Raw genomic sequence first — 13,517 nt, 5'->3', positions numbered from 1 at the left:
CCCCAGCCATCTTATTCAATACAGGCTGGGCTTCAGTGAGTATTACTCACTGGCTAAACAAGTCCTGCGGACATCTAGCCCTGCTTTTATGTCCAGCTTTTTAACGCTGAAAGATCAACTTTTGTTTTTCTTCATTAACAAATGAGCCAAAATAAGCTCTCTCTAAACTAAACACATTTGCGGGTGAGTCTAAATGAAGACTTTAATTTCTCTTGAGCATATCTTTTGAACATATCAATTGCAAATATATTAAAATATTTATATTCTTTTCATCTTCACTTATTTCATTATGGTTTTAGGTGATGGTGATAATGGAAATCAACATATCACTGTTGTGATTTACATATATTTTCCTTTTGAACTTCTTATATTTGACTGCAACATCAAAATTAAAATGGTTTTCCAGTTTTCAGCTACAATATGAGTATAATTTTGACATACGAGGGCTGTCAATAAAGTAACGGTCCTTTTTATTTTTTTCAAAAACTATATGGATTTCATTCATATGTTTTTACGTCAGACATGCTTGAACCCTCGTGCGCATGCGTGAGTTTTTCCACGCCTGTCGGTGACGTCATTCGCCTGTGAGCACTCCTTGTGGGAGGAGTCGTCCAGCCCCTCGTCGGAATTCCTTTGTCTGAGAAGTTGCTGAGAGACTGGCGCGTTGTTTGATCAAAATTTTTTCTAAACCTGTGAGACACATCGAAGTGGACACGGTTCGAAAAATTAAGCTGGTTTTCAGTGAAAATTTTAACGGCTGATGAGAGATTTTGAGGTGATTCTGTCGCTTTAAGGACTTCCCACGGTGCGAGACGTCGCTCAGCGCTCTCAGGCGCCATCGTCAGCCTGTTCAAGCTGAAAACCTCCACATTTCAGGCTCTATTGATCCAGGACGTCGTGAGAGAACAGAGAAGTTTCAGAAGAAGTCGGTTTCAGCATTTTATCCGGATATTCCACTGTTAAAGGAGATTTTTTTAATGAAAGACGTGCGGACGGGTCCGTGCGGACGGGTCCGTGCGGACGGGTCCGCGCGTCGGGACGCAGCCGACGCGGTGCGGCGGCACAGGAAAAACACCTCTGTTGAAAGCCTTAAGGACAAGTTGGAACATGTCCTGCTGTTAAACAATTTCTCATATACTCACTCCACTGAAAGCCATCAAAAGCCGCCTGGATTTTACAAATGGTTATCAACACGGAGGTGTTTTTCCTGTGCCGCCGCACCGCGTCGGCTGCGTCCCGAAGCGCGGACCCGTCTGCATGTCTTTCATTAAAAAAAATCTCCTTTAACAGTGGAATATCCGGATAAAATGCTGAAACCGACTTCTTCTGAAACTTCTCTGTTCTCTCACGAAGTCCTGGATCAATAGAGCCTGAAATGTGGAGGTTTTCAGCTTGAACAGGCTGATGACGGCGGCTGAGAGCGCTGAGCGACGTCTCGCACCGTGGGAAGTCCTTAAAGCGACAGAATCACCTCAAAATCTCTCATCAGCCGTTAAAATTTTCACTGAAAACCAGCTTAATTTTTCGAACCGTGTCCACTTCGATGTGTCTCACAGGTTTAGAAAAAATTTTGATCAAACAACGCGCCAGTCTCTCAGCAACTTCTCAGACAAAGGAATTCCGACGAGGGGCTGGACGACTCCTCCCACAAGGAGTGCTCACAGGCGAATGACGTCACCGACAGGCATGGAAAAACTCACGCATGCGCACGAGGGTTCAAGCATGTCTGACGTAAAAACATATGAATGAAATCCATATAGTTTTTGAAAAAAATAAAAAGGACCGTTGCTTTATTGACAGACCTCGTATATGTGTTTTTAGGTGTTACAGTATCAATCAATTCAATCAATTTTTTTTTATATAGCACCAAATCACAACAAACAGTTGCCCCAAGGCGCTTTATATTGTAAGGCAAGGCCATACAATAATTATGTAAAACCCCAACGGTCAAAACGACCCCCTGTGAGCAAGCACTTGGCTACAGTGGGAAGGAAAAACTCCCTTTTAACAGGAAGAAACCTCCAGCAGAACCAGGCTCAGGGAGGGGCAGTCTTCTGCTGGGACTGGTTGGGGCTGAGGGAGAGAACCAGGAAAAAGACATGCTGTGGAGGGGAGCAGAGATCGATCACTAATGATTAAATGCAGAGTGGTACATACAGAGCAAAAAGAGAAAGAAACAGTGCATCATGGGAACCCCCCAGTAGTCTACGTCTATAGCAGCATAACTAAGGGATGGTTCAGGGTCACCTGATCCAGCCCTAACTATAAGCTTTAGCAAAAAGGAAAGTTTTAAGCCTAATCTTAAAAGTAGAGAGGGTGTCTGTCTCCCTGATCTGAATTGGGAGCTGGTTCCACAGGAGAGGAGCCTGAAAGCTGAAGGCTCTGCCTCCCATTCTACTCTTACAAACCCTAGGAATTACAAGTAAGCCTGCAGTCTGAGAGCGAAGCGCTCTATTGGGGTGATATGGTACTACGAGGTCCCTAAGATAAGATGGGACCTGATTATTCAAAACCTTATAAGTAAGAAGAAGAATTTTAAATTCTATTCTAGAATTAACAGGAAGCCAATGAAGAGAGGCCAATATGGGTGAGATATGCTCTCTCCTTCTAGTCCCCATTAGTACTCTAGCTGCAGCATTTTGAATTAACTGAAGGCTTTTTAGGGAACTTTTAGGACAACCTGATAATAATGAATTACAATAGTCCAGCCTAGAGGAAATAAATGCATGAATTAGTTTTTCAGCATCACTCTGAGGCAAGACCTTTCTAATTTTAGAGATATTGCGTAAATGCAAAAAAGCAGTCCTACATATTTGTATAATATGCGCTTTGAATGACATATCCTGATCAAAAATGACTCCAAGATTTCTCACAGTATTACTAGAGGTCAGGGTAATGCCATCCAGAGTAAGGATCTGGTTAGACACCATGTTTCTAAGATTTGTGGGGCCAAGTACAATAACTTCAGTTTTATCTGAGTTTAAAAGCAGGAAATTAGAGGTCATCCATGTCTTTATGTCTGTAAGACAATCCTGCAGTTTAGCTAATTGGTGTGTGTCCTCTGGCTTCATGGATAGATAAAGCTGGGTATCATCTGCGTAACAATGAAAATTTAAGCAATACCGTCTAATAATACTGCCTAAGGGAAGCATGTCCTAGCACAGAACCTTGTGGAACTCCATACTTAACTTTAGTCTGTGAAGAAGAGTCCCCATTTACATGAACAAATTGTAATCTATTAGACAAATATGATTCAAACCACCGCAGTGCAGTGCCTTTAATACCTATGGCATGCTCTAATCTCTGTAATAAAATTTTATGGTCAACAGTATCAAAAGCAGCACTGAGGTCTAACAGAACAAGCACAGAGATGAGTCCACTGTCTGAGGCCATAAGAAGATCATTTGTAACCTTCACTAATGCTGTTTCTGTACTATGATGAATTCTAAAACCTGACTGAAACTCTTCAAATAGACCATTCCTCTGCAGATGATCAGTTAGCTGTTTTACAACTACCCTTTCAAGAATTTCTGAGAGAAAAGGAAGGTTGGAGATTGGCCTATAATTAGCTAAGATAGCTGGGTCAAGTGATGGCTTTTTAAGTAATGGTTTAATTACTGCCACCTTAAAAGCCTGTGGTACATAGCCAACTAACAAAGATAGATTGATCATATTTAAGATCGAAGCATTAAATAATGGTAGGGCTTCCTTGAGCAGCCTGGTAGGAATGGGGTCTAATAAACATGTTGATGGTTTGGATGAAGTAACTAATGAAAATAACTCAGACAGAACAATCGGAGAGAAAGAGTCTAACCAAATACCGGCATCACTGAAAGCAGCCAAAGATAACAATACGTCTTTGGGATGGTTATGAGTAATTTTTTCTCTAATAGTTAAAATTTTGTTAGCAAAGAAAGTCATGAAGTCATTACTAGTTAAAGTTAATGGAATACTCAGCTCAATAGAGCTCTGACTCTTTGTCAGCCTGGCTACAGTGCTGAAAAGAAACCTGGGGTTGTTCTTATTTTCTTCAATTAGTGATGAGTAGAAAGATGTCCTAGCTTTATGGAGGGCTTTTTTATAGAGCAACAGACTCTTTTTCCAGGCTAAGTGAAGATCTTCTAAATTAGTGAGACGCCATTCCCTCTCCAACTTACGGGTTATCTGCTTTAAGCTACGAGTTTGTGAGTTATACCACGGAGTCAGGCACTTCTGATTTAAAGCTCTCTTTTTCAGAGGAGCTACAGCATCTAAAGTTGTCTTCAATGAGGATGTAAAACTATTGACGAGATACTCTATCTCACTTACAGAGTTTAGGTAGCTACTCTGCACTGTGTTGGTATATGGCATTAGAGAACATAAAGAAGGAATCATATCCTTAAACCTAGTTACAGCGCTTTCTGAAAGACTTCTAGTGTAATGAGACTTATTCCCCACTGCTGGGTAGTCCATCAGAGTAAATGTAAATGTTATTAAGAAATGATCAGACAGAAGGGAGTTTTCAGGAAATACTGTTAAGTCTTCTATTTCCATACCATAAGTCAGAACAAGATCTAAGATATGATTAAAGTGGTGGGTGGACTCATTTACATTTTGAGCAAAGCCAATAGAGTCTAATAATAGATTAAATGCAGTGTTGAGGCTGTCATTCTCAGCATCTGTGTGGATGTTAAAATCGGCCACTATAATTATCTTATCTGAGCTAAGCACTAAGTCAGACAAAAGGTCTGAAAATTCACAGAGAAACTCACAGTAACGACCAGGTGGACGATAGATAATAACAAATAAAACTGGTTTTTGGGACTTCCAATTTGGATGGACAAGACTAAGAGTCAAGCTTTCAAATGAATTAAAGCTCTGTCTGGGTTTTTGATTAATTAATAAGCTGGAATGGAAGATTGCTGCTAATCCTCCGCCTCGGCCCGTGCTACGAGCGTTCTGGCAGTTAGTGTGACTCGAGGGTGTTGACTCATTTAAACTAACATATTCATCCTGCTGTAACCAGGTTTCTGTAAGGCAGAATAAATCAATATGTTGATCAATTATTATATCATTTACCAACAGGGACTTAGAAGAGAGAGACCTAATGTTTAATAGACCACATTTAACTGTTTTAGTCTGTGGTGGAGTTGAAGGTGCTATATTATTTTTTCTTTTTGAATTTTTATGCTTAAATAGATTTTTGCTGGTTATTGGTGGTCTGGGAGCAGACACCGTCTCTACGGGGATGGGGTAATGAGGGGATGGCAGGGGGAGAGAAGCTGCAGAGAGGTGTGTAAGACTACAACTCTGCTTCCTAGTCCCAACCCTGGATAGTCACGGTTTGGAGGATTTAAGAAAATTGGCCAGATTTCTAGAAATGAGAGCTGCTCCATCCAAAGTGGGATGGATGCCGTCTCTCCTAACAAGACCAGGTTTTCCCCAGAAGCTTTGCCAATTATCTATGAAGCCCACTTCATTTTTTGGACACCACTAAGACAGCCAGAAGTTCAAGGAGAACATGCGGCTAAACATGTCACTCAAGTAGCAAGTAATGAAGTAGATTTCATAACAGAAATATGCTCTGTTATGAAATACCAAGGAAAATGTTCCTACCGTGCATGACTTGTTTCAGTGTAGACAGATTTTTGGACTGATTTTGCAGTCTTGATTTTTATGTCAAATTATCATGTCCCTAGGCTTTCTATGGAATGTATAATTTAAAGTACAGTGAGTGAGTCAGTAGGTACAAATGAATGAGTATTTCCCCCACAGTTTAACACAAAAAGTCAAAAAACATCAATGCCATCATTTTATACCATTTCAAATTAAAAGGTTAAAGTGATTAACTCTGACGCATCAGAAAAAAAAAATAATAATAACTTTGTTTTGCTCATGTAATATTCCATAAATGTGCCTCCCACCTGATCAGCACTGCCACCTGGTTCATGCTTAATTTATATCTTGATAGATGATGGAAATTAGGAGCAGGTGCCATTGTCATTGAGAGAGACAGAGCATTTCTGCACAGAAATTTACTAAATCAGAGAAGTAAACAGCTATTTTGTGGTTGTTTCACACTGGTTACACTCTAAAACTCAAATCATACTTCTGCGCAAACTGCACAGAAAGGATCATGCATAAAGTAAAGGTGGACTCATGAAGTAAAGTGTGATTAAGGTCAGTGAGACTGGTTCAGATTTCCTGTATCACTGAAATGGTATTTACTTTCTAACTTGTGCTTCCAAGTCCACACAACCCTGCACAAGGATTTTGTATACATGTAACCGTAGCAGACACTTCTTTCTTCCCTCTCAGTGTCTCTCAACAAATTTGGAGTTTAAGTTACTTGAAGCTTAAAATTAGTTATTTTGTCATTTCCTCATCCTGTGTCTGGTAGCCACTGATGCTACCGGTACTTATAACAAGCACCAGTGGCTGATTAGCCACAGATTTACATAAATTTCTTGTTTTTGACAGTCTCATGAGAGCAAATAGAAATTTGTATTTAGCAAATAATTTGACAGCAAAATTAAGACAATGCAACCAGCAGTTCCTCAAACATAGCGTAACATCAACATCCACAGAATCGTGCACAGACGGCTGGACAGGCACAAAAGAAATGTGTAAGTTTATTTTCATATTTATTATTAAATTTGTTTTTGTATTTATTACTTGTTAGAAGTGGGTACATGTATAAGAGTCATATAACACGTGGTAGTGGCTATAGGTATGCGACATTTCCATGCAGCAGTGTTTAAGTATGACTACTTTATCAGAGGTTTTGTAAAAAATCAAATCAAATAAATCTCTGATTATGTCAAATTCTTGATGTTTGGATTTGTCACCATTTTGAATTTTGGATCTCACATGTTGTCACCACAGAAATTAAAATGTGGAAACAATAAGGATAATATAATATAAGGATCACATTGAAGTGAATCAATCTTTAATAAGCACATATATCAAGATAGGTATCATATAATTATGTAAGGGACAGATTCACACCCGACAAAGAGTTTTGAATTACATTGCTCATACAGTTTTACTACTCCTGGGTTCTGTCATAGCAGCTTAGAGTGGCGGTGAACCATTGCTTGGGATATGTCTCTCCAACCTCTCGCCATGTCCTTATTTGCATATTTGTTTGCTTTGTCAGTACATGGCAGTGCAATAATTATTTTCATGATCATTCAAAAAGAAATTGATCAAAACATGTTGAGAAGAAAAATTGGAAAACCAAAATATTCCCAGAGGTGCACAGGGAACTTTTGTGAGTTGTGAGATTTGGATCACAATCATGGTTTCTTCAGAATGATTGGTTTGTGTCCAGGATATGTGTCAGCATGTCTCTACACGCTATACAGATGTGGAAACATTTGCAAATACAAGCTCCTAACTCACATCCTCATTATATATTTTTTCATGATAGTAAGCAAAATAAATAAATAAATAAATAAATAAATAAATAAATAATGAACCATGATTTTTTTTTTTTCATCTTGTCACAAAAGATAAAGTAATGATAATATAATTTATGCTTTGCAGCTGCACCCTGTTGGCGTTCTGCAGCCTCATATGTTTTTGAAATAATGTGGTGACAGCGTATTTTCTTTCATCTTTCAGTGAGGTTTTTTTTTTTTTTTTTTGCCTAGGTGGTGCTATTCCCCAGTTAAACACCATCAGTCAGGATGAGTAATTTAATGGTGGACGTTATGGTGCTCCTGGGAGGCGTTGTGTGAAACCAGTGAATCATGAGCAATGACCTCTGTTAGATTGGTGGTCTGGCTGTGAATGATGGTGGAATGTTGGCACTCCGCAAAGACCAAATGTTCATCCTGTTGGGATTGTAACACAAGGAAAGATGTTGTTCGCTAACAAGCATGATGGGCGTGCTGCCTTAACTTCAATCTTTAAGAAAAGTATAGCGTCTTAAATCTTCACTTGGCCTGAGACTTGTGTTTCATGTAAAGAGTTTTGGAGTTGAACTTGAAATCAAGACATTTAATATTGAAGTTAGCTTCTTTTTCTCATTGTGTTCTGTTCCTGTTGTAAAGCTGTCGTGTTTTGAGGCTATGAACTCAGCTGCCAGACTCCTGACAGGCACAAAGAGAAGAAATCTCATTCAGCATTGCCAGATGTTTCATAACTTTCATATTTGTGTGATAATTTAGCCAGTTGTATCAACTCGTATTTCTAAAAATTTCCAGTTGTACAATTTGTACAATCCTGTATTCCATAGAAACTGATTTGGAACTAGGGGAGTTGATGGTCTAGTGGTTAAGCATTGGCTTTGAGACTAGAGGATCCTTGGTTCAAACCCCAGCCTGACTGGAAAATCACTAAGGATCCTTGGGCAAGGTCCCTAATCCCCAGTTGCTCGCGGTGTGTAGTGAGCACCTTGCATGGCAGCACCCTGACATCGGTGTGTGAGTGTGCTTGTATGAATGGGTGAATGTGAGGCATAATTGTAAAGTGCTTTGAGCATCTGATGCAGATGGAAAAGTGCCATATAAATGCAGTCCATTTCGTCTGCTGACTCCTTTGATAGTATTATGCCAATAAATTCCAAGTGTAAACTGATCCAAGATCTGTCATGAATATATTAACATCTGTAATAATAAAAACAATCATTCATGTTATTTTATTTTTGTTGCACTTTATGGTATGATTATTTGGTTTTTGGTATCTGGCAACACCGATTGCTATTCTCATTATGTTTTATCGTCCTCTCGCATATTGCGTTCCAGACTGAGTTTGGCTTTCACTGGGCAAACAGAGAAGCAAAGCAGGGGAGACTGCGAAAAATATAAAGTGTTTAAAAACTAACACAGCAAACAAAAACATCTGTTACATGGGAATTAACGAGGGTATTATAGCTATAATCATGTCTCAGATTGGCCAGATGTATTCACAAAGAAAACTGTATAGATTATAAAACAAAGAAGAAAAAGGATGATGTTCTCCATCAGTCAAAACCACAGTAAGACACTCATGTTCCAGTTTGAAGAATATAATGACTGAAGCATAAAGAAACAAGATGGATTATTATTTGAACTTTAGAATACATTATTAAGAAAATATAGAATAACTTTAACTGTGCAAAAAATTAATCTGCCTAAACAAAGCAAGAAAAGTTACCCTGGCTTGTAAATTATGAATTAAATAATAGCTGGGACTGCAGTCACAAATTATAAACACCTAATGACTACCTTATAATGTACATGGTGATAAAAGCACTCACCCTCAGCAAGAACATAGTGTCTGTTATAACAATCTGTTATAACAGATACAGTTATTTGTTTCTATTGTCATAGATTTTATGTGACAAATCAGCTGACTGTAGCCTGAAAAGGATCTGCAGTGATGATACAGCGCCTTTCTGAAATGTTCCAAGATTTTCAGCTTAAAGCACTTGGGGTGGCTGCACAAAGTATATGATGGGCTGTTAGATCAGGCCATATTGAGTACAACTGTACAAAGCTTATTACCAAAATCAAGATGAATTTGATCACAATCTCGGCGCAACATTGTTTAATCACCCTGTGCTTGTACAAACTCTGCTGTCAATGTTTAGGGATGAAATATCTTGATTTCGACTTCTGTGACATGTAATAGAAGAACATATCTGAATTTCTGTTGTGTTTGAGACACGCCTACTGATCTGATCTGCACTCTGGGTCCATGCATTATGTGGAGAGAGGCAGAAGCCACTCCCTTTTTTGAGATCGGGTGTGCCCAGTAGCATCTTCTTTCCATTTAAAGCAACAGGCACAAAAATTAAGGATACATCACCCCAGTATCTCTCGGTTGTTTTTTGTTTTTTGTGAACTTGATTTGAATACATCTGGTGATTGTAGTTTGCTTAAAAAGTGTACAATATAACTTCTTTAACATTTAGACTTCATTTTAATGATTTGAAGCTTTTTGTGCATCGATGAATTTCTGAGCTTGTCATTTTTATTTCATTATTCTTTTAAAAAATTCAAAAGACAGTTTGACCAGATTTGTGTATGTGGATTTTACATTGTGTGCATATGACGATTAACAATGTAGGTGGAGGGTTTGAACCCATAATATTTAAAGTAAGCCTTATTTCCTGTATTTTCCTTTTCATAACACTTGTCTACTCCTTCCCAGATGTCCGGATGGATACTTCGGCCCACGATGCTTACAGACTGAGCCGCTGCGGTCGTACATGCCCAATACTTTCAAAAGTATGTTCACTTGATATCAGCAGCTGAGAACAGAGAAACAGTTGTCACTGGATTATCTCTGTGGACTCCTGCTGCCTCCAGTTTTCTGTCTCTTTTTCCTTCTCAGGTCCACACACACTGAGCCGTGCACCGCACCCCGTGCACGGTGGTGCCATCCATGGGAACCCTCTGCTTCTGCTGTCTGTAGTTTTGCTGTTGTTCTAATTCTGTTTTTTTTTTCTGCCTCCCTCCCTCCCTCCCTCCTCACCCTTTCTTACACATACTCTGTTCTCTCCACTCCACTCCACCCTTACCCTCTCTCACTCCTCCACCTCCCTTGCTGCTCCCTTTCTCTTTTGTTTTTTGTTTTGTTTTGCTTTGGTTTTTTTTTTTTTTTTTTGCTTTCTTTCTTTCCATCAGGTGTCCAAATGACTTTACTGGTGATCGCTGTCAAACCTACGTTATGGCCAGTTTCTACCGTATGTCAACTTCCTCCTCTGTCACTCTGTCTCAGACTGTCCTCGTGTTCTGCATGCTGTGTGTAGTACGGGTGCATTCAGTTTCTCAGATCTAACAGATTCTGTGTGTGCCATTGCCAATGACTCATTCATAAGCTGGCACAGTTGAGCCTGTTTGGTCTGCATGCAATATTGTTTACCATTAAATTTGCAGTACTTTGCATGTGCACAGTCACAGTAAATTAAAAAAAAAGATGCTCTATGCAATACATTTGCACTGCATGCAACAGAACAAAACCACTGCTAAACCTGCACACATCAATCAACCAATCAACTTTTTTCTTATATAGCGCCAAATCACAACAAACAGTTGCCCCAAGGCGCTCCATATTGTAAGGCAAGGCCATACAATAATTATAAAAAACCCCAACGGTCAAAACGACCCCCTATGAGCAAGCACTTGGCAACAGTGGGAAGGAAAAACTCCCTTTTAACAGGAAGAAACCTCCAGCAGAACCAGGCTCAGGGAGGGGCAGTCTTCTGCTGAGACTGGTTGGGGCTGAGGGAAAAAAACAGGAAAAAGACATGCCGTGAAGGGGGGCAGAGATCGATCACTAATGATTAAATGCAGAGTGATGCATACGGAGCAAAAAGAGAAAGAAACAGTGCATCATGGGAACCCCCCCACAATCTACGTCTAAAGCAGCATAACCAAGGGATGGTCCAGGGTCACCCGATCCAGCCCTAACTATAAGCCTTAGCGAAAAGGAAAGTTTTAAGCCTAATCTTAAAAGTAGAGAGGGTATCTGTCTCCCTGATCTGAATTGGGAGCTGGTTCCACAGGAGAGGAGCCTGAAAGCTGAAGGCTCTGCCTCCCATTCTACTCTTACAAACCCTAGGAACTACAAGTAAGCCCGCAGTCTGAGAGCGAAGCGCTCTAATGGGGTAATATGGTACTATGAGGTCCCTAAGATAAGATGGGACCTGATTATTCAAAACCTTATAAGTAAGAAGAAGAATTTTAAATTCTATTCTAGAATTAACAGGAAGCCAATGAAGAGAGGCCAACACGGGTGAGATATGCTCTCTCCTGCTAGTCCCCGTCAGTACTCTAGCTGCAGCATTCTGAACCAACTGAAGGCTTTTTAGGGAACTTTTAGGACAACCTGATAATAATGAATTACAATAGTCCAGCCTAGAGGAAATAAATGCATGAATTAGTTTTTCAGCATCACTCTGAGACAAGACCTTTCTGATTTTAGAGATATTGCGTAAATGCAAAAAGGCAGTCCTACATATTTGTTTAATATGCGCTTTGAATGACATATCCTGATCAAAAATGACTCCAAGATTTCTCACAGTATTACTAGAGATCAGGGAAATGCCATCCAGAGTAACGATCTGGTTAGACACCATGCTTCTAAGATTTGTGGGGCCAAGTACAATAACTTCAGTTTTATCTGAGTTTAAAAGCAGGAAATTAGAGGTCATCCATGTCTTTATGTCTGTAAGACAATCCTGCAGTTTAGCTAATTGGTGTGTATCCTCTGGCTTCATGGATAGATAAAGCTGGGTATCATCTGCGTAACAATGAAAATTTAAGCAATACCGTCTAATAATACTGCCTAAGGGAAGCATGTATAAAGTGAATAAAATTGGTCCTAGCACAGAACCTTGTGGAACTCCATAATTAACTTTAGTCCGTGAAGAAGATTCCCCATTTACATGAACAAACTGTAATCTATTAGACAAATATGATTCAAACCACCGCAGCGCAGTGCCTTTAATACCTATGACATGCTCTAATCTCTGTAATAAAATTTTATGGTCAACAGTATCAAAAGCAGCACTGAGGTCCAACAGAACAAGCACAGAGATAAGTCCACTGTCCGAAGCCATAAGTAGATCATTTGTAACCTTCACTAATGCTGTTTCTGTACTATGATGAATTCTAAAACCTGACTGAAACTCTTCAAATAGACCATTCCTCTGCAGGTGATCAGTTAGCTGTTTTACAACTACCCTCTCAAGAATCTTTGCGAGAAAAGGAAGGTTGGAAATTGGCCTATAATTAGCTAAGATAGCTGGGTCAAGTGATGGCTTTTTAAGTAATGGTTTAATTACTGCCACCTTAAAGGCCTGTGGTACATAACCAACTAACAAAGATAGATTGATCATATTTAAGATTGAAGCATTAAATAATGGTAGGACTTCCTTGAGCAGCCTGGCAGGAATGGGGTCCAATAAACATGCCGATGGTTTGGACGAAGCAACCAATGAAAATAACTCAGACAGAACAACCGGAGAGAAAGAGTCTAACCAAATACCGGCATCACTGAAAGCAGCCAAAGATAACGATACATCTTTGGGATGGTTATGAGTAATTTTTTCTCTAATAGTCAAAATTTTGTTAGCAAAGAAAGTCATGAAGTCATTACTAGTTAAAGTTAATGGAATACTCAGCTCAATAGAGCTCTGACTCTTTGTCAGCTTAGCTACAGTGCTGAAAAGAAACCTGAGGTTATTCTTATTTTCTTCAATTAGTGATGAGTAGAAAGATGTCCTAGCTTTACGGAGGGCTTTTTTATAGAGCAACAAACTCTTTTTCCAGGCTAAGTGAAGATCTTCTAAATTAGTGAGACGCCATTTCCTCTCCAACTTACGGGTTATCTGCTTTAAGCTACGAGTTTGTGAGTTATACCACGGAGTCAGACACTTCTGATTTAAAGCTCTACAGCATCCAAAGTTGTCTTCAAAGAGGATGTAAAACTATTGACGAGATACTCTATCTCCCTTACAGAGTTTAGGTAGCTACTCTGCTCTGTGTTGGTATATGACATTAGAGAACATAACGAAGGAATCATATCCTTAAACCTAGTTACAG

General features: G+C 39.4%; 1 protein-coding gene across 3 annotated transcripts in view; it reads left to right on the top strand.

Annotated features, from left to right (window-relative positions):
- The window catches only part of LOC117517431 (pro-neuregulin-2, membrane-bound isoform-like), a 264,915-nt gene that overhangs the window by 219,541 nt on the left and 31,857 nt on the right, over positions 1-13,517 (top strand). For 2 of the 3 annotated variants that reach the window (XM_034178444.1, XM_034178446.1), the window contains exon 5: positions 10,596-10,654. In XM_034178444.1, coding sequence (XP_034034335.1) covers positions 10,596-10,654 — 59 coding nt within the window. Of the gene's footprint in view, positions 1-10,119; positions 10,197-10,595; positions 10,655-13,517 lie in introns of all 3 variants that reach the window. The other variant, XM_034178445.1, reaches the window with a different exon arrangement.

Source organism: Thalassophryne amazonica, chromosome 9 (assembly GCF_902500255.1).
Source record: "Thalassophryne amazonica chromosome 9, fThaAma1.1, whole genome shotgun sequence".
Classification (NCBI taxonomy): domain Eukaryota; kingdom Metazoa; phylum Chordata; class Actinopteri; order Batrachoidiformes; family Batrachoididae; genus Thalassophryne; species Thalassophryne amazonica.
The sequence above is the reverse complement of the archived record's forward strand: the minus strand, read 5'-3'. Positions and strand labels throughout refer to the sequence as shown.